Source organism: Acomys russatus, chromosome 20, assembly GCF_903995435.1.
Source record: "Acomys russatus chromosome 20, mAcoRus1.1, whole genome shotgun sequence".
In the NCBI taxonomy this organism is placed as follows: Eukaryota; Metazoa; Chordata; class Mammalia; order Rodentia; family Muridae; genus Acomys; species Acomys russatus.
In genome coordinates this window covers 54,126,350-54,147,536 of record NC_067156.1, presented here as the reverse complement: position 1 = coordinate 54,147,536, position 21,187 = coordinate 54,126,350, and the positions used below count along the sequence as shown (strand labels likewise).

The 21,187-nt window shown below is 40.8% G+C and overlaps 1 protein-coding gene across 1 annotated transcript in view; it reads right to left on the bottom strand.

Moving 5' to 3' along the window:
• Positions 1 to 21,187, bottom strand: part of Cep192 (centrosomal protein 192) — a 92,268-nt gene that overhangs the window by 26,786 nt on the left and 44,295 nt on the right. Inside the window, 14 exon segments of the mRNA XM_051163511.1 lie at positions 517 to 632; positions 1,015 to 1,275; positions 9,045 to 9,221; positions 10,019 to 10,109; positions 10,628 to 10,804; positions 11,881 to 11,999; positions 12,798 to 12,890; positions 12,989 to 13,128; positions 14,155 to 14,194; positions 14,196 to 14,216; positions 14,346 to 14,489; positions 14,646 to 14,771; positions 17,313 to 17,543; positions 20,220 to 20,368. Coding sequence (XP_051019468.1) covers positions 517 to 632; positions 1,015 to 1,275; positions 9,045 to 9,221; positions 10,019 to 10,109; positions 10,628 to 10,804; positions 11,881 to 11,999; positions 12,798 to 12,890; positions 12,989 to 13,128; positions 14,155 to 14,194; positions 14,196 to 14,216; positions 14,346 to 14,489; positions 14,646 to 14,771; positions 17,313 to 17,543; positions 20,220 to 20,368 — 1,885 coding nt within the window.

Genomic DNA, 21,187 nt, shown 5'->3' with positions numbered 1-21,187 from the left:
ACTCAGTATATTAAATCACATTTATATTAGCTGTATCAAATTTTACAAAGTTCTACAAGTTAAGCCACTCTATACATTTCTAAGATACAATATCTTTTCCAATAATTTATACCCTTCCTAGAAATAGTCTAAATAACTCATATAGGTTTACATAATATACTCTGTCAGCAGTTCTTAAAATCTTTTCTAAAACTGACTGGATATATTCCTAAGTATGTTAGGAGAGGAAAGTGTGAAGTAGTATGCTTTAAGCATGTAGGAGTATAAAGCATGATGGTCCTATTGGGTAAGTAAAAAGAAGCATAATCCATGTCAAGAAAGAAGTCAGAATGCAGGAAAACATATTTATGTTTCCTCCAATATCTCTAACCTACAGTATGTCAGTATATGAGCCACACAAATTTTACCAATGTTTTTCTTCACCTATCAGTTGACTAATAAATAGTGAGGTATGTTCTTAACATTTCTAAACCATTAACTGCCCTTGCTTTCACTGAACAGTTCCCAATAATCTACCTTCGATATTGCTGTCTGAAGATTTCATCACCACCAAAGAAGTATACAGTGAATAGTTCTGTTGCAGGTTTATTGTCACTCTTTCTGTTTGATGGATTGTATATTAAAGTAACATCCTGATTAAAAAAAAGAAAGTCAGAAGTATGAGTATTCAGTAGTTTTCTTCAGTAAGTCATCACACTCTGAAGAAGCAATCCTGCAATACTAGGTAGAGCACAGACAGAAGAAGTCACACACACACACAGGAGGGAGAGGGGGGCGGATCTCTGAGTACGTACGAGGCCAGCCTGGTCAACAGTTCCAGAACACCCAGGGCAACACAGAGAAACTCTGTCTTGGAAAAAAAGAAATTTACAGCAGCTCTTCCAAAGAGCCTAGGTTAGTACTTCCATCCCACACTCCCTCCCAACATGATTTTAGCTCTTGGACAGAAAATAGTAGTATTAATCAAAATGTCTTTTTTTTTTTTTTTTTTAAGGGCAGAGATTTTATACTTACTTTTTGGGTCCTCTCCTTAAGTATAAATTTATCTGGAAAAATCCTCAATACTTTAGGATCCAGCAAAACTTTTCTTTGAGAATCTTTAAAACATACTGCTCTAACAAAGGCCGCTCTAGAACCAGTGTTGCGAACAGAAAAAATAACTTTACTTTCTTTGCCGGGAATTAAGTCATTCACTGTTACCAAGTAACTGTCAGATAATTTTTTAACATCTTCTAAAATAAGATTACTTGTTCCTCCATATCCAGACAAAGGAATCTGAAAAATAAAAAAATACATACACATACACACACCCAAAATTATTTTAATATAAGAAAACAGAAAATTTACTATAGTCATACGTTTAATACAATTAAAGATTCAGTGTTTGAATCCTTGAGCTAGTAGTCACCCAACTTCTAGTGCACCATTTTATATATATTTATGTGTATGTATATATTAATATATATTATATACATTTGTTATGCAAAATACAAACAGCACTTCCAAACTGCATACCTTCTGACAACATATAGAACAGTCATTTCCTATTGCATAAGCCAAGCTTACCCAAAAAGCAATAAAAACTAGAATGCCTAAAAACGTAATGTACTGATAAGTCGTCAGCTGTGTAGTAATGAATTGTAGAATCTAAGTGGTATATTTTTCAACTTCTCAGTAATTCATAAACTTTTCCTTATAGAATACTTTAGAAGAAAAAGCCTATCATCTCACAGTGTTTTGGCAGAGCTACTGTCAGAGAGAAGCCCACCAACATAACTAAACTGAGAACTAGTACTCAAACCGCCAGGCAAGCTGGGGATTGGGAATCCTGAGACTGAACCAGGTTTGGGAGGTGCTTGCTGCAGTTTTGAAAGGGGCTGGGCTTCTAAACAACAAGGGCTCCCAGGTGCCTTCCATTAGGAAAGAAGAAAGGAAAAAGTTCACCTTGCTAGAAAGTAACCTTCTTTCACAGGTTCCAAATAATCCCTTAAGAATATGGAAACATCAATAATTGATTTTGATTTGCCTTATGTACCTAGTCAAAACAACACTGAAAACTAAAATTAGGTTCCTCATAAATATTTTTATTTATTATAAAGTTATAACATTTCCAAGACCTTCCAGATCAGAAACCTACAAATCTTATTTAAAATGACTTCCTAGCCAGGTGGTCCCTGGCTTGGGGAAGCAGAAACAGGCAGATCTTTCTGAGTTCGAGGCCAGCCTGGCCTACAGAGTGAGTTTCAGGACAGTTATGGTTACACAGAGAAACCCTGTCCTGAAAAACCAAATCCAGAAAGAAAGAAAGGAAGGAAGGAAGGAAGGAAGGAAGGATGGGTAAGACTGAGACCTCTAGAGAGATCTCTACTCTATTCCCGGAGTCCCCACTAAGAGACGGAGTCTATTGTCGATGCAAATGCATAGGAACAGGAATTTATTGAGCCATCGCGATGGGGTCTGTCCAGATCTTTCAAGCTGCAGACCCCGAGAAACAGAGGCACAGGCCTTTTATAGGTTTTAGACAAAGAAATGAGTTTTACAGTATGTGACTGGTAGGCATTTGGGCAGAAAAGCTGCAAGCAGGGGGTTACAAGTCTTGGTGTTTGGTGGTTGGATAATGGGTGGACGGGCAAGTTAACCTATGGAAAAGATTGATTAAAGCAGTCACAGGGGGGCGTTTAGGAACTTTTTTAGTTGGGGAGGAGTAGTGGAAATTTTAAACACAGCTGGTTGTCCTTGAGTCCAGCTGGACCCTGAGCACAGACTGAGACCTTGAGTCAAGTTGGACTCTTCAAGGTTTTTCCTGTCCCTGTCACACACATACAGTGATCTGATATCTGTCTGTCCTTGGTTCAAGCTGGACCTCCTAGAAATGTACATGCTTTGGCCTTAATGGGGGTCCTTAAGGGAGCTGGTTCCTTCAGAAGGAAGGAAGAAAGTAAGTTACTTCCTATAGCTGAAAGAGCCAAAAATATTTTCTACAGTTTTAAGAGTAAGTTATCTACAAGATATTAAACAGAAAATGATAGAGAAAAGGCATCTCGGGAAACACTCATTAGAAGTATTCATTCTGTACATTTGTCCCTCAATATCCTCAGAGGATCTATTCTAGGACAGCCCTCCCCTCAATGCCCATGAAAATAAGGTGACACTGTTGTTACACAGGTCCTATGCACACTGCAACATACCCTTAAAATCATCTCTAGAGGATACAATATGCAATACAATATAAATGCTATGTAAATAACTATTGTACTATTTAGAAAATGCTGTACAAGCATGAAGCCTGGAGTTCATATCCACCCATAACTCACTACCTAGTAAATCTAAACAAAAAGCCCTAAGGTCAAAACAGCAAGTGCCAGGTTCGGACAGAATCTGGTTCCATAAATAAAGTGAAGTGGCTAAGGAAGATACCCAAAGTCAAGCTCTGGCCTCCATGTGCATGCACGCGTATATGCACATCACACACATAAGCTAAAACACAAAAGCAAAAGTCTTAAACAAAACCAACTTGATTTGATGCCAACAGGTCCACAGATTAATCATTGCTCTAAAGGAGGGTTTCTTAAGTTCAACACCACTGGCATTTGGGCTGGATATTTGTTGTGTGGGGAGGGAGGGAGGGAGAGAGAGAGGGGGGCAGGGGAGGGAGAGAGACAGAGACAGAGAGACAGAGAGTGTTATAATGCTCTTGTCCTAGTCTCAACTAAGGCAATCAACACTGTCTGCAGATAATGCCAAACATCCTTGGGAGCAACAGAGACTTACAGTGAGAAGCACTCATTTATTGAGTCATTGCTCTGCTCTCAATGACTATAAGACAGAGCTTTATTTAGCACCATAGGAGCTAAATAGAAGTCAGTGTGGGCTCTGTACTTACTTAGCCTCAGCTAACCTGTGTAGAATAGACAGCAGCTTTTTCTCAAGTTATTTTGAAAACAAAATGTGATATTCCACCCATCAATTAATGATGTGTAACATGTATTCAACAAGGGAAAAAAAACCCTAATTTTTATTTCAGTCCATCATGCTTTATGCTCAGAGCAAAGAACACTCCATTCATCCCTCAGAACCAAACCATAATGTTAGGACATCAAGAAGCTTCATGTCATGAGTAAAATATTGAAGTGTCAATCCAGAGTGAATGTAATGATGAGACAGGGCAGGTTCTCCCGATTCTCTCAAATCTGAAGTGAGGTTTCCTCCTACCATCTTACTAGGCCATTTTATCTTTGTGGTGTAAGTCTTTTTGTGAAATACAAGCCATTTAAAGCTAGGGAACCCACAGATAAACCCCACCCTACCCATTCTACCATACATTCTATGAGAATGTATGCAGGCAGGAATTGCACTAAGACCCTCATTTACCAGACTAGAACTAGGGCTTGGTGAATGTTAAATCAAATGATTCTGCCCTAAATGACTAAACCTCAAATACTGGCCAGTAAGAGTGGAATTCATCACATCATAATCAGGACAGTATAAAGGACACAGTTCATTTAGCCCTTTCCACAAACCCAATTTTATTTTCATGGGGAAACCAAATCAGAGTGCTACGCAGCCATGTACATTAAAGCTTGTCATAGGGTCTAAGAATGACCAGTTATATATTCAAACAATTTGGCCCACTATGGGACCAAGTAAGTTGCTCCACAGATAAAAGGTTAACTCCTGTGTGAAATAAAGCTATCTTGGCCAATCTTATAATTGATCACATTCCCATGTGACACTAAAAAAGAGCACAAATTTCAGTCCTGGCCTCACTGCGAGATAAATGCGCAGTCTGAAGAGATTCACTTCTATGTAGCTGGAGTATCATTTGACTGTGTTGCCTTTATTTTCTTTCCTCAATGATTTATCTCTTTTATCTGTAGTTGTTCTGAATATATCTATGCAAATAGCTTTAAATCAATTTTTTAAATTTTGTTGGGCTGAAGAGAAGGCTCAGTGGTTAAGAGTACTGGTTGCTCTTCCAGGCGACCTGGGCTCAATTCCCAGCACAAACATGGCAGTTCATAGCTATCTGTAACTCCAGTTCCAGGAGATCTGACACCTTCATACAGGCAAAACTCCAATGCACATAAAATAAAAATAAAATAAATAAATCATAAAAAATTGTCTTTACAGATCCAGTATCTTGAACACAGTCTAGAAAATTATATCAAGAGATATTTGCTAAAGTCTGAATTTGCCAAAATTCATATGTTGAAGTAATTCCCAAAATAACTATATTTATTAGGAAGTAGGACTTTTAGGAAGTAATAAAGTCATAACAGCCCTGCTGTGCAAAAGTGTAATGAGTATACTTATAAAAGGCAGCAAAGGGAGGGCTCCTGCCCTTGCACCAGCTGAACACATGGAGAAAAGAAGTGCCGTCTTTCAACAGAGTGTAGCTCCTTGCTACACAGTGAATTTGATGACACATTGATCTTGGACACCCAGGTTCAGAACTGTGAGGAATAAATGTTTAAAAATTATCCAGTGTGGGGCTGGAGAGATGGCTCAGGAGCTAAGTGCACAGGCTGCTCTTCCAGAGATCCAAGGTTCAATTCCCAGCACCACACAGTGGCTCATAATAGTCTGTAACTCTAGTTCCAGGAAAGTGACACCCTCTTCTGGCATCCATAGGCACCATACACACACGTGTACAGAGACATATGTGCAGAACACTCCTACACATAAGATAATAAAATAGTTATCTACCTTGTAGCGTTTGCTGTTTATAATGGACCAAATGGCTAAGATAGTATTTTGCTGAGTTGAATAGGTCTACCTGGTACTACACAAAATGTGTTTGTGTTAGGTATGTTTCTCAAGCTGAAACCAAACTTTAAAAGCATTGGGATGCTCAGAGGAGAGCACTGGTTGCTCTCCCAAAGGTCCTGAGTTCAATTCCCAGCAACCACATGGTGGCTCACGACCATCTATAATGAGACCCGGTGCCCTGCACAGTTGTTGTACATGCAGACAGAACACTGTACACTATATACATAATAAATGAATCTTAAAAAAAAAGTATTAGGATACTTGGTGGTTATATGAACCTCCCAATGGTTGTTTTTAATGACTTGATAATATTCTATAATTTGTTTATAAATCTATGTAGGAACCAGGCCTGACTGGGCTGCCTGCCTGTCTTGCTGTTTCATGTCCTGTTTCTAGCAGCTTCCATGTCTGTGTTTATCTTGGTTAGCTAGTCATGTTTACTGCTCTGAGAACGCACCCCTCCCTTCCTCGAGACTTTTCTTCCTATGTGCAATCACCCCTTGAGGGATTTCGCCTGGGAGGAGGATTCCTGTTTTGCTGCTTATAAGGAGGCTCTTTGGAACTCTGAAGGAGAACGAGAATAATAAACCGCTGCCGCGGCTGCTGCTGCTGCTCTCTTAGCACAAAGGAGTGTGTGTGTGTGTGTGTGTGTGTGTGTGTGTGTGTGTGTGTGTGTGTGTGTGTGTGTGTGTGTGTGTGTGTGAGAGAGAGAGAGAGAGAGAGAGAGAGAGAGAGAGAGAGAGAGAGAGAGAGAGAGAGAGAGAGTTAAATCCGCAGTCCCTCGCCCTCGACTCGGTACCTCGGTGGCGCGGGCGCCACAAGTGGAGGTTCCACCGAGACCACGGAAGGAAGGTAGGAAGCTTACGGATAAAGCTGGCCAGCACCTCAGGGAGGTAGGAAACGGATATATTAAATGGTGCCGCAGGTTCGTCCACAGTTCTGGTGGACTAGTGATTAAGGCACCGGGATTAAGTATGAGAGTGTTAAAATGGGTGCCGCAGGTTCATCCACGGTTCTGGTAGATCGAGTAGTGAAATTGTTAGAGGATTAAGGCACCAGGATTAAGTATGAGAGTGTTAAAAGATTTTATAAAACAATAGAATTGTGTAGTCCTTGGTTTATGGTATCAGGTGAGCTAAATATCCAAGATTGGGATCAGGAGAAGTCTGGTCTCCAGAGGACTTTACGAAATGAAGGGTCCAACAGTGTTCCTATCGCTACCTTTTCGTAATGGCGTCTTGTTAGAGATGTACTTAGGAGCGAGGACGAGAAAATAAGAGAGCAGCTAGGAAGTTTGGAACTTGCCCTAAATGAAGTGCAGGAGGAGCAATCTGTAAAATCTTTGGCCCCGTCTGAGATTGCCTCTGATATATCTTCTTCTAATTCTGAGGAGGAAGAGGCAACTTTAACTGCTAAAGACGTTGTTGAAGGAGTGTAAGATTGAAGGAAAAGAAACTAGAGGAGAGCGGCCCCCGGCGTATAACCCAGATTATCAAAGTCAATTATCTTTGGTAAAGCCTTCTGCTCCCCCTTGGGGAGTAGTCTCACCCAACTAACCCAGGGCAAACGCAGAGACAGCATGAAGCCCTCCAATTTAAAGGCATAAAACAGCTTAAGGAGGCAGTTATGGCCTATGGTCCACATGCCCCTTTTACGATTGCCATTTTTGAATCCTTCACAGGACAATGAAGTACAATTTGGGTTCCTGGGCATTATGTGCGTCCTGTTTTTCCACAAGAGTCAGCCCAGCCTACAGGAGACCGTTTGGGCTTTGGTGAAGAGCCCCCCCCCCCGCCATTCCTGATGCCAGTAGGTCTGAGCAGACCAGTATGGCTGTATTTGACTAATTGCAGCCTGGGCACGGCTGCTATGCCTGAGGATTTGGAAAGGAGTAGCATTATGGGGACATTTCATTTAAAATATCATCGTAAGCTCAGCTATCTGTGCTGTAGCACCTTTCCTTTTTGTTGTTACTAATGATTCCCTTGAGGGGGAGACTTTAAATTGTTCCCTGCAGGTTTGCCATTTAAGAAGTTGCTGGAGTGATGAGAAGACTGCCGTAGTGGCACGGACACCTGGAGTGGTTCCCTTTCCTGTGATGCATGACGGCTGGCAAGGACTGGTGATCTATCATCAAAGGAGAGATTTCTGAAATACTGCCGCTGTTATTGTCACCACTGCTGTAGCAGCTACTGCCACCACTGCTGCGGGCATTGCCATTTCTCAGTCTGTTACTACTGTGCACACAGTGGATAAACTCTCAGGAGAGGTGGCCAGTGCATTGGTTACTCAGAATTCTCTAAATTCTATGATACAATTGGCTAACTAAAACCTTAATCAGTGAATAGCCTTATTACAGGAGACTAGAGTTCCACCCATTATGGGGAATGCCTTTATAAGGGGTCTACAGATGTAAGAAGCTCGCTAAAAAGCTGAAGTGATGCTATCGTGCTAGGCATCCTGCTATGTGGCTTAGGTTTTCTGTTCTGGAGCCTCTGCCGCATGAGAACGCAACAGGCATTTCAACAGTTCCATGCCAAACAGGTCCTCATGCCTTTGGCAGGGGATAACCCCACTGCCCTGACTTGGCTGAGCCTTGATAAATGAGTATCCAATGACGGATAAGACCATGGAGGTACCTATCCACCTAAGACAGGAGGGTTTTGAAGCACAAAGCCTTTCCAATGACAGGTAGATAGGAAACCAATGTTCTGGTGACCTAAGACAGGAGCTCATTTGTATTTTATATAAAGGGGGGACCTGTAGGAACCAGGCCTGACTGGGCTGCCTGCCTGTCTTGCTGTTTCATGTCCTTTTTCTAGCAGCTTCCATGTCTGTGTTTATCTTGGTTAGCTAGTCATGTTTACTGCTCTGAGAACGCACCCCTCCCTTCCTCGAGACTTTTCCTCCTGTGTGCAATCACCTCTTGAGGGATTTCACCTGGGAGGAGGATTTCTGTTTTGCTGCCTATAAGGAGGCTCTTTGGAACTCTGAAGGGGAACGAGAATTATAAACCGCTGCCGCAGCTGCTGCTGCGACTGCTGCTGCAGCTGCTGCTCTCTTAGCAGGAAGGACCCACTGCGTTAGTGTGTGTGTGTGTGCGCGCGCGCGCGCAAGTTAAATCCACAGTCCCTTGCCCTCGACTCGGACCACGGTGGCGGGGGTGCCACAATCTAAACTTAGAAAAATCAGAATACATAATTTACCAATATCAAAGCAATGGTTATAACGTGACATGAACTTTATGGGGGAAAAAAGCAGTGACCTTGTCTTACCATAAACTTAATGCCTGGCTGTGAACGATTTCCAAGTTGTTTGATTTCTAGTTTAGCCAACATACAAGATAACCGAGTAGGTGCAAATAACACAGAGATTACATAGTCTTCTCCTGGGCCAATTCTGATCTCACAGTTACTGGTCAATCGCTCTTCTGAGCCAAAAGTGTTCTGAATCTATAATTTAAAAACAACAACTACATAAACACAAACACTAGAACAAACAAAACACTCATTAATACAAACTCTTACTGTTAAGTCTTGGAGGCTCAGCAATGAAGAGCTCTGCTCTTGCAGAGAACCCAGGCTCAGTCCTAGTGCCTACATGGCACTCACAAGCATCTGTAGCTTCAGTCCTAGAGAATCTGACACCTTCTGAACTCTACAGCACCAGGCATGCACATGTTGCATGAACATACATGCAGGCAAAACACTCATACACATAAAACAAAATTTAAAACTCTTTAAAACCTATACACAAACAAAAAATCAGTTGGTCTGGATAAGGAGTCAGCCCAGTCATAGAGAGCTTTCCTAGCATGTATAAGACCCTGGGTTCCATCCTCAGCACTGCAAAAACAGATACAAACACCTGGTCCAGGCTGAATGTGGTGGCACACATATATAGTTAGCACTGGAGAGGCAGAGGCAGGTGGATCTCTGTGAGTTCAAGGATAGTCTGTCTGATCTACAGAGGGAAGCCTAGGCCAGCCAGAGCCATATAGTGAGAGCAATCTCAGACAAATTGAACAACAGATGGTCTACATATATTGAGTGTTCTGTACTCAGAAAAACACCAGAGACAAGCAATATGCAGCGGTACAGGCCTGTGGAGCCAGTACGATCATGAGTCTCCGGCCAGCCTGGGCTACACAGTGAGGATAGGCTGTATAAAACAAGAGTGTTTAAATCAGAAAAAAACAAAAACAAAACAAACAAAAACAAAAACAAAAAACAAAGAGCAGAGTACGAACCTGAAAGCAATCCTGATCCTGTCCTCTGATAAGTAGTCGCAAGTTTTGGGCTGTAGTGGTAGAACTGTTTCTTAAAGCTAGTTTCTGAAGCCTAAAAACAATTATACATTTTAAATGTCTTTTTTTCTATGGATATTGCTTCAGTGAAAAAAACAAAGCCAACTATAACTGACCACAGTGTCAACAGATAGGATGATTACACATCTCACCCTGATAGGCTAGAATCATCCCTCCACAGTTATGAAATCTGTCTCAGATTTGAATTCTGCTCTACGTATTTACCAACGCGACTGGCATCTCCTCTAAGCGAGATCCAGTGTTTGATTATCTTCTTTTTGCCTTTCCATGGAAGGAGTTCTCATACCCCTAAATGCCTAATCAACATACAACACCAAAGAGCCTAAAAAAATAAAAGGCAGCTTGAGATGCATTTTAAAAATAGACATTATACTTTTTTTAAAATTTAAGTTCATCATATGAAGATGAGACAAATATGTAACAGCTTTATAGCAACTCTAAAAAGAATAATACAGTCGTATTTAGCACCTGAGAGAATAGCATTAGACAACAAAGTCTCAGGACTCATGGATGGTTGTTGCGAATACTTACTGTGTCCTGCCGAGAGGGATGCCTCCCCACGTCAGAAATTGCTTATTGGACAGAATCAGTGGAGTATCTGAGCAGTGAGGTCCAGGTGGCAGAGGTTTATTCCCAGAAGAAATGACTTCACCTTTTAACACTACTTCATACTGAGGTCCTAATGGCTGCACAAATATTTTCAGGATCCTAACCAAAGAAGAAAATACAAGTGTCCCATAGTCAACTCTTTTGGGCAACTATATCTTTACACCCCCTTTGTCCAAGAGACTGAGTTTGTGATGAAAGCACAGTATTTCTACCGCAAAAGCTTATGTTCCAGGGGGAAAGAATACACAAAAGAAGTAATAACCACAGTCATGTCTACATGGTAGCACAAGAGAAACTACACAGGGCTTTATTCATGAGGAATTTTGGAAGAGCTGAAGGTAGCAGAAGAAGTCAATTGAAGTACTCCAGGCTGGGGATGAGCAGTGAGTGCCTCTATGGACACTTCTGAGACATATACTAAGCTAGTTCTATGCAGCCAAGTTCAAACACAACAATGATATTCTGACTGAGAGTCACATTGCGGAGGAGACCTGGGAAGGACTGTAAAACAATAAATAAAAAACCGAAGTAAAGACTTTTTGAAAGAAAAAAGTTAAAGAGGAATACCGCAATTCATGCTTTATTATTTATTTTTATCAGAATATACCAGAAAGCTGGACGCAGTGGCACACACCTGTAACCCTGCACTCAGGAAGGCAGAAGCAGGGAGATCTCTGTGAGGTCCAGGCCAGCCTGGTCTACAAAGTGAGTCCAAGATAGCCAAGGCTACACAGAGAAACTGGTCTCGAAATACCCCCATTCCTGCCCCCAAAAAAGAATATACCAGAAGATAGCAATTTCTTAACTTTGATTTAGTTTGTTTAAGACAAAATTTTACCAACAAAACACAAAAGATGAGCCCATGAGGCTGCTCAATGGGAAAAGCACTTACTACACAGCCTGAGGGCTTGACCTTGACCCCAAAGCTCATGGTGGAAGGAGAAACAGCTATTCAAAGTCACCCTCTGACCTCCACACATGCACCATGGCCTGTGATGCCCATAACACACACACACACACACACACACACACACACACACACACACACACACACGGCTACTGAAAGGATTAAAATAAAGCACAGCTATATCATGTATGAGGTGAAGTAAGATAGGTACGTGCACACGAATGAAGCATAGATAAGCAAGGGGTCACTATAAATAGTTTCATATTACCTTTCCTCACATGCTTTAGGATCCTTTGGTGTAAATGAAACTATAACTTCATGTTCTTCTCCGGGTTTAAGAAACAGACTCTCTGGATCCACTGAAAACTGACTTCCTTGTTCTGCGACCTAAGCAATTACATAAGTATAACTTGCTCAGTTTTCCTGTATTGTGAGCCTTTCTTTGCTATGTTTTACTCCCCCCACACCCTTTCCGGCTAGCCTTGAACTCAAGAGATCCAGCTGCCTCTGCCTCCCTCTGTTAGGATTAGAGGTGTGCGCCACCTCGGGTACCACCACTCAACAACTGTTTAGATTTGTATGTATATAACTGCATTGACTACTTGTAGGTATACATGTGCTCCATGCTGTATACAATGCCCACAAGGCCAGACGAAGGTGTTACAGATGACTGTAATCCGCCATGTAGGTGTTGGAACCCAAACCTGGATCATCTCAAAGGACTGCCTTTAAGTACTGAGCCATCTTCTCCAGCCCGTCCAGCCATCTCTCTAATTAACTAGGAAATGTTGCTGTTCTTTCCTCTTGCTCATTACAATCCTAACTTGTCTTATTCCTTTCAAAAGGATATTTCTTTCCTCCTACTTCCTCCATTTCAAATCTTCTTCCCCATCTCTGACTGCTGATAACTACCAACATTTCACTCACCTAAGGACATGGAGATAAATGAATACATACAGACTACTCTTTTCTACATAATCACAGGTGCAATACTGAAAGTGAGGATATTCAAAGCATTAGGCTTCAAAATTAACCACAGCACACACAACAGGCTAGTATGACTCCCAATTTTTACAACACTGTTGGTAATTCTGAGCTTAATCCTCATAGCATCCTGGCAAGGTTGCCAGAACAGCAGCTATCAGAAGGGAAGTAATGCTATAGCACTTCTGCAGAAATCCTTACCTTGATATCTAGATAAACTTCAATATTCCCAGCATTTTTCAAAGGCAAGGGCTGCTTTGTTGAGGAATTTACATCGGCCAACAAATAGACAGTCTACAGGGTAAGGCAAAGGTGCAGTCATAAAAAGTTATCAAAATTAAAGAAATACAACCTGGATACAACAGAATACAACAGAGAGATGATGAAGATACCTGTAGGTCCCTGGGGGCATGAATCCTAGCTATTCCTGCTCTTGCTCGGAGGTCCAAGCTTCTAAGAACTGGTATAGGGTTTGGGCTGTCAACTTCTATATCCACTCTGGCCAGGAATTCTTCTGCTGAGCCTAGAATTTCTATAAAAGATTTACTCTTTCAGTTCAGTAAGAAGAACCCAAATTTCACAGGTCACCCAAAAGGATGTCTGTAAGGGTTCAAAGAAAATTCAAGAACCAGAGAGTTGGCTTAGTGGGTAAAAGCACTTGCCATGCAAGTCTGATGACCTAAGTATGACCCTTAGAACCCATGTAAAGGTAGGAGAAAACCAATTCCATAAAATTGTTCACTGACCTTCACATATATGCCCATAGACATATACAATAATAATATATTAAATAAAATTTAAAAAGAAAGAAAATAGCTGGGCGTGGTGGTGCACGCCTTTGGATCGCTGTGAGTTCAAAGCCAGCCTGGTCTACAAAGTGAGTCCAGGACAGCCAAGGCTACACAGAGAAACCATGTCTGGGGGGAGGGAAAAAAAAAGAAAAGAAAACTCAAGTAGTGGTGGTGCATGCCTTTAATCCCAGCACTTGGGAGGCAGAGGCAGGCGATTGCTCTGAGTTGGAGGCCAGCCTGGTCTACAAAGCAAGTCCAGAACACTCAAGGACACACAGAGAAACCCTGTCTCAAACCCCGCCCCCCCGCAAAAAAAAAAAAAAAAAAAGACTTTGTTCTTTTGGGGTTTTTTGTTTGTTTGGTTTGTTTTGTTTTCAGAGACAGGGTTTCTCTGTGTTTGCCTTGGCTGTCCTGGACTCACTTTGTAGACCAGGCTGGCCTGGAACTCATAGCAGTCCGCCTGCCTCTGCCTCCCAAGTGCTGGGATTAAAGGCATGCACCCAGTCTAAAAAAGACTTTTAAAACAATCCAAACCTAAGTATGACTAGATAAACAAGTAGAGAGCAAGTGGGCTTTCTTCAGCACTTGCTTAGATCACCTACACCTACATAGGTTTGGCCCCCAAATATCATGACATCTTCTCCATTTTCCAAAAAACTAAAATTCTTGGCAATAGCCCAAACTATTGTCATTTATTTAACAAGAAAGTAAACTGTAAATGTGGAGTTTAATTATAGGATAGGATACTTCCCAAAAAAATATGATACCTGAAGTGAGGAGTTTCTTTGGGCTATGGAAAATAACCCAAAACTATCAGAAATTCTGGATCCTATAAAATGAAAAACAAAAATTTTAATGTATATTAACATTAAGACTGAAATCCCAATGAGATAAAAGTAGTTTGAAAACTTGTTCTTTACTTCTAAACCAGTTTTGTTTTTAAGCTGACCCACCTTACCTTTCCATCATAACTGGCAGGCATCACATGACTGACTACAGATGGGGCCACTAGCTGAGCAATCACATCGGCATAAGGAGCTGCTTTCAGAGATGCATGGATGGGCTCTTTGGAAAACGTGAAGCAGCGCCAGGCTAAGGCGTTCTGTTCAGAAACAGAAAAATCAGTTTCAGCACATGTGTTAATAGGCTCTTTAGCAATATAATTTATAAGGAAAAAATAACCAAGAATATTAGCAGTGCCTATAATTTCCAATCAATATATTCTGTAGATAGTCTCCAGTCCTAAGTTAGTACTTACAGCATTAATAATCAGTCTGACTGGCACAGGAGCATGTGTCCTATTTATTAACTTGAGTGGGAGAGCTTTCCAGCCTTCATAGGTCAAGTCACCAAAATCCAGCACTCCTTTCTTTTCTGTTTCCACCTAAGTATGAAGAACGGACTGAATGACAAAGCAGTCTATATTAACGACTTCTTATCTATGCGCTTCGTTAGCCACAGTTAAAACTCAGCATGATGGGTAAACTTAGACATAATTTTTCCCATTCTTTTTTATTTTCCATTTTATTATTGCCTATAAAACTAAGTGTTAAAGTCTTTTTTTTAAGTAGGCTAAGTACTCAACAGCAGATAGTGTAAGACAATGTAAGCTGCTTTGCTACTCTGAAAATACTATTAGGTCTTAAGATGAAACCAACCATTTTACAAAACAGAAATCTTGATTAGTCCTATCATTAAAGTATTATCTCCTTAATTCTTTTCACAACTTCATGAAGATCTTGGTATATTTCAGATTCATCCTGATACAAGAAGAATATTTAAAATGTCAAATAGCCATATCAAAGGTTAAAAATAAGTGTGTGCCACGTAGTGAACTGATATGTCTTTAACGTCAGAGAGCAACCTAACAAATCCACCCTTACAGCACTTGCGTGAAAATTTACACAATATTTAAAATACACAAACTTTTCTTTTATCATTTATGAAACTACAAGGAAAACAAAGACATGTTAGCAAATGGGAGCTGAATTCCACAAAGGTCAATGAAGGCCAGATGTCCAAATTAGCCCCCAAGATAGTTGAGGTTTGACACCTTCCAAAGGTAGTATATTCAGGCTCCTTGTGGGCAAGGCAAATCTGGAATGTAATATAAATACCATTCATAAAGTCCTGAAATTCAGAGTGTCCTTTCTAGGAATATTTTAAAAAACTGAAAAACTCTTCCCTGCGGTTCAAAAAACAACTAAGGAACCTTCCCAAGGATGGGTACATTTCAAAAGATTATTTACAAGAACATCAAAGCTAGGCCACAGCAGCACTGGCACGGATTCACAAAGACTTTTACCCTTCTTATATTTCCACATGTTCTCAGGGTAATAAAGAGACACTGCAACAAAAAGATGTTAAAAGAAATTAGAATCCACTAACAAAAGAGAAGCAACAGAAAGATCAACACTGGTCAGAACAGACTTCACACAAAAGGGATGAAAAGACGGCCCAGTTCTCAGTCCCCGCTGTTTAAGACAGCAACTCTAATGGCTCAGCTTACACTGACTTACTGCATCTTATTACACCTACCTAAGTGCTTCTCAAAGTTGTCTTTCAAACTCAGAGCTTAGACATGTTGACATTGGTATTTCTGAGCTTGCCAGTTAAGTACAGTAGGACCCTTGGTTTGGGACCCAACACTGCTTGACACTACAAAGTAACCACCACTGTGAGCCATTCGTGACATGGCATGGAAACCTAAAATAATTTTTCTTATCTGCTAAAAAATGTAATTTGCTCAAGAGCAGGTCCAAAAGCCTTGCAAAATGGAATGGGCCAACATGCAGAAATTTAGAAATACTTCTTCTCAGAGGACCTTAATAGGCAAAAATTGAGAATATCTGTAGATATTTTTGGTTGTCACACTAGGGAAGGGGACAGTAACTGGTTTCTATCAGGCAGTAGCCAAGGGAAAAGCTGTGTATTCTGCATCACCCAAGACAAAGCAGAAACCTAGACCTGGAAAACGACAAGCACAGCAGAGCTGATGGAGAAGTATTTGAGACCATCTGCAAGTTCCCTCCCTTCTCCATCTCCTACAAAATAAACTAAACTAATTCCCTTGGAAAAGATGAACTATGGGAAATTCCTGAGTGACTCTCAACCGTCCAGTCTCTCAGGAAGGCTGCCTTGCCCTTCACTCACCACACCTCTGGCTTAAACGGTAAGTCACTATCGCGTTGTTAAATTAAATGGTAAGTGACAAGGTAACCAAGAGCCCTGCATCTCAACAGGTACCTCATCTACTTAATGGTTATTATCCCAACATGGGAAGAAAGAAACAGGAAGGAGAGGAGGAAATGAACCATGGAACTTTGCAAGAGAAACCATGGGAAAGTAGCTTCATGTTATACTTTATAATCCTTGTAGTTAAGTTCCTATGGAAAAAATAATAAACCCAGTAATTTCAGTTCTTGGAATAAAGAAAATAAGAGCTTGATGTGGTGGTGCACATCTTAATCCTGGTACTCGGGAGGCAGAGGCAGGTGAATGTTTGAGGCCAGCTCTTAGTAGTCTATGCACTAAGACCCTGTATTAAAAAATAATAGTAAGATTTTTTTTTTTTTAAAGAAGGAAAGATGGAAAGAGGGAGGGACAGGGGGAAGGAGGAATAGTTAAGAACTAAGTTCCAGTGGTTAAGAACACTTGTTGCTCTCAGACTGTCCATTCAATTCCCAGCATCCATATGGTGGCTACAATTTGTAACTCCAGTTCCAGAAGATCCAAACACTCTCCTCTGTCCTACACAGGCACACACGTGGTACATATATGTACATGCATAAAAGTAAATAAATCTAATTCTAAAAGAAAAAATTTTAAATAACTAAGATTTACCTTGAAACATTATGACACATCTGCCCACAAATTCCTCCTTTATTAAAATATTAGCAAATGATAAAGTATTAGCAAATGTTACCTCAATAACAGGGGTTTCAGCAATAGCAGTTAGAGTGACTCTGCTTCCTAAAGCTTCTGCTTGCACTATTGTTTCAGCATCTGCTGAAAATGGCCAAGAAGCAACACTGAATGTACATCTGAAAATCCCAGAACTTGTAGGTATAAAAAGAATTTTTATCTCTTCCGTGGCACGAGGTCTTACAAAAACCTTATTCTTGAACACTAAACATGTTTGTGTTAAAAGGTCCACCTGTGAATAAGAGCAAGACCGTGTGTTAGAAATGCTGAGCCTCCCAAGGCTAATGATCAACAGGAGCTGGTGGCGCAGACCTGCAGTCCCAGCACTCGGGAGGCGGAGGCAGGCAGGTCTGTGTGAGTTCCAGGCCAGCCTGCTCTATAGAGCGAGTTCCAGGGCAGCCAGGGCTAAAACAGAGAAACCCTGTCTTGAAAACAAAAAAAACCAAAGCTTTTACTCCCCAAGGCTAATCATCTACTTTAAGATTTTCTATTTTATTTTTTTATATTTTATTTTTTGGTTTTTCAAGACCGGGTTTCTCTGTGTAATAGTCCTGGCTGTCCCAAAACTCTCTTTGTAGAACAGGCTGGACTCAAACTCAGAGATCGGCCTGCCACTGCCTCCCCCAAGTGCTGAGATTAAAGGTGTGCGCCACCATGTCTGGCTTTAAGATTCTTTTTCCCTGTCAAATTATGAAATACAGACCTTCACTAAGTGTTAAAAAAAAATACTCAACTCTTATAAGCCATTATTTGAAAAATAAAATCAGTCCAAAAGCAAAAAGCTTTTTGATGGCTGGTTAGGCTATTTGCAGGTAAAAGGATACTTATCCTCACTTTTCTAATGACACTGAACAGAGTTCACAGCCCAGAAACCTGTCTAGGATACGATTTCTATTTTTACATGCTGTGTCAAATCTCACCTTCAACCAACAATGCTTTCCTCCAGTTATTTTATTTTTGTCTCATTTAATGATCTGGTTACAGATAGGAAAGTAAGAGACAGAGCAGAGAAGTAACGGTTAATGCTGTCAACTTCAAAATCTACAATCACAGGGTGGGGGGCGGGGGCGGTTCTGGATATGCCGGAGGGGGATTATCTTCATTCTTTATCTGGAGTGGGAAGATGCACCCATTCCTGATCTGGGACCCTGGAGTCTGTGTGGAGAAAGGCAGTGGAGCAGGAGCACGCAGCCAGTGCTCTTTCCTGGTTGGCTATGATGTAGCCAGCTACTTCCTACTCCTACTGCCTTGACTTTGATGCCTTTGTTTCTGTCAAAGGGTGTTTTACCACACAACAGGAAAAGAAACTAAGATAGAGACAATATACTTTCCAGGTAAATAAGAATATTGAAAGGAAAAAGGCATTAAACCATCCAGTGTTGGCTGCCAAATCACAGTAACAAAGCCTGGGCATGTCACAGCAGGAGCTGCTCACCTGTTCCTCAGCCTCCCTATGCACAACCTACACTTCAGGGTAAAGAAAGACACACAACCTCTGCTATCAGCTGTATTTTATCACGTAAGGTCCTTGCTACGTACTAAAGTCTCCATGGATTTCAAAAGATCATATAAGAAAATTAGCAGATAAATCAATAATACCCCTCATGGCAAATGAAGATTAGGCCCAAATAAGTATCTTAGATCTTTTCTTGACACATGACAATAACTTATATTCAATAATATTAAGTAAAATCATGAACTCTAAATACCCAGGGATTAAAATAATTGTGTTAAGGGTAAATTAACATGGCTTTATAAATAAATAAGAAATAATGATTAATAACTATTAAAACTGATGAAAAATATCAAGCATATTCGGATGTCTTAACCTGTAAATGCTGGAGCAATGAGGGGCTTTACAAGGCCCGCGTTCCAAGGCTGCTCATTTGCGTAGCCAGCCAGTGCTACGTGAACAACAAAAATGAAAAACAAACAACGCTGGGCACAGTGACATCTGCATAGTGACCCCAGCTCTTTGGAGGCAGGAAAGGGGGTCAGATTTCTGAAGTCATCCTTGGCTATTTAGCAAGTCTAAGCTGAGACCTAGCCTCACAACTAAGAAAATGAATTAACTGCATCAGTGTATGTGTCTGCTATAGGCATTGGTTCTGCACATACCCACCATTTATAAACAGAGAGAATCTTATTTATATTTCTATGTATGTTAAAAAGATGAGAATAGACTAGAAATAAATAAAGGAGTGAAGAAGCCAGGCATGGTGGCATGACTATAATCCTAACACTTGGAAGGCAAACACAAGAGGACCACACAAAAATCATGGGCAGCCTGATTTACTTAGCAAGCTGCAGGCCGGGTAGGGCTACATAGATAGTCTGTGTAAAAATAAAAAGAAACAAAAACAGAAAGGAGGACAGTAAGATGGTTCCGTGGGTAGAGGCACGTGAGCTCAAGCTCCGGATGTGGCTACTCATCCACTAGCAGCATGACTGCTAGCAGCCAATAACCACTTTCAGATTAGCTTTGACACCCCCCAAAAGAGGGACTAGAGACGTCTCTGTGGCTAAGAACACTCTTGCATCAGACTCAGGTTCAATTCCCCGCACCCACATAACAGCTCAAAAGCTGCCTATAACTCTAGATCCAAGGATCTGACACCTGCTCTGTGGGCAATGCACACGTTTAGTGCACACACATACATACAAGCAAAGCACTCATATATATAAAAAGCTTTCAAGAGAAAAATGTAATCACTAGAAAAAGGGAAAAAAGAAGAGTGGAACTAGAAGTTGTTAGGGAGAGGGGAACCAAAATACACAGTATATATGTATGTATGAAATTATCAAAGAATAAAAGTATTTTGTTATTTTTTAAGGGGATTAAGAGGGAAGTCAAGTATTTCCTTAAACTGCAACTGTGAAGCCCAATGAGAAGACACAGAAAACTTACCTTCTCACCATTCATGCAAATATTGAGAACTCTGACGCTGACTTGTAGCCAGTGGTCAGTCGGGTTGAGGACACTAAGGAGGGTCTGTGAAGCAATACCTACACAGCAAGCATGAGGAAACCTCAGTTCCTCGGGTACTCGGGCATTCCCTGCGTAAGAGTAAGTCAAAAATACAAGTTACACTAAACATCTCATTAAAAGCAATATGGGTTAAAAAGAAACGATTATACAGGATTACCTGATTGTACTCCAAGAGCTATAGAATAAAACAGGCCCCAAGTGTAAGAACTCTTGATATGGACTGGAGAGATGGCTCAGCAGTTAAGAGTACTGTCTGCTCTTCTAGAGGTCCTGAGTTTAATTCCCAGCAACAACATGGTGGCTCACAACCATCTATAACCCTATACTGCTTTCTTCTGGCCTACAGGTGTACATGCAGATGGAGCACTCAAATATATAAAATGAATAAATAAAATCTTAAAAAAAAAAACCCCTTGGAAGCTTCCAATAATTCCTATCTCTTCTATAGAGCTCTAGGAAAAACAATCAACACAAGTAAAGCTAATGAAACTCAGAATTTACAGCAAATCATATATTTGTTGTTGCCATGATGCCCCTTTTCTCTTGAAAGTTATAAGCCACTGACACATAAAGAGAAGCCCCAGACGCTCTACTTCCAGGTGTGCCTGGCTACCCACTGTCTTCACAGCACTGTCATCAGCCTTTCCCCTCTCCTCAGTCAGGTGGGCTAATATACAATCCATACTGCTCCTGTCTGTCATCAAGAAGAGCATGCTGGAGATGAGAGCACAGTTCTGCTTCTTACTATTATCATATCACCCCCATGATCCTAAAGAGGACACTTCCTAATTAAAAGAACAGCAAAATCAAATACAGTACAGAGGAAAAGAAACATCAGGACAATGACCTTAAAAACTACCAGCATACAGATTTTTACTGTTGTTCTA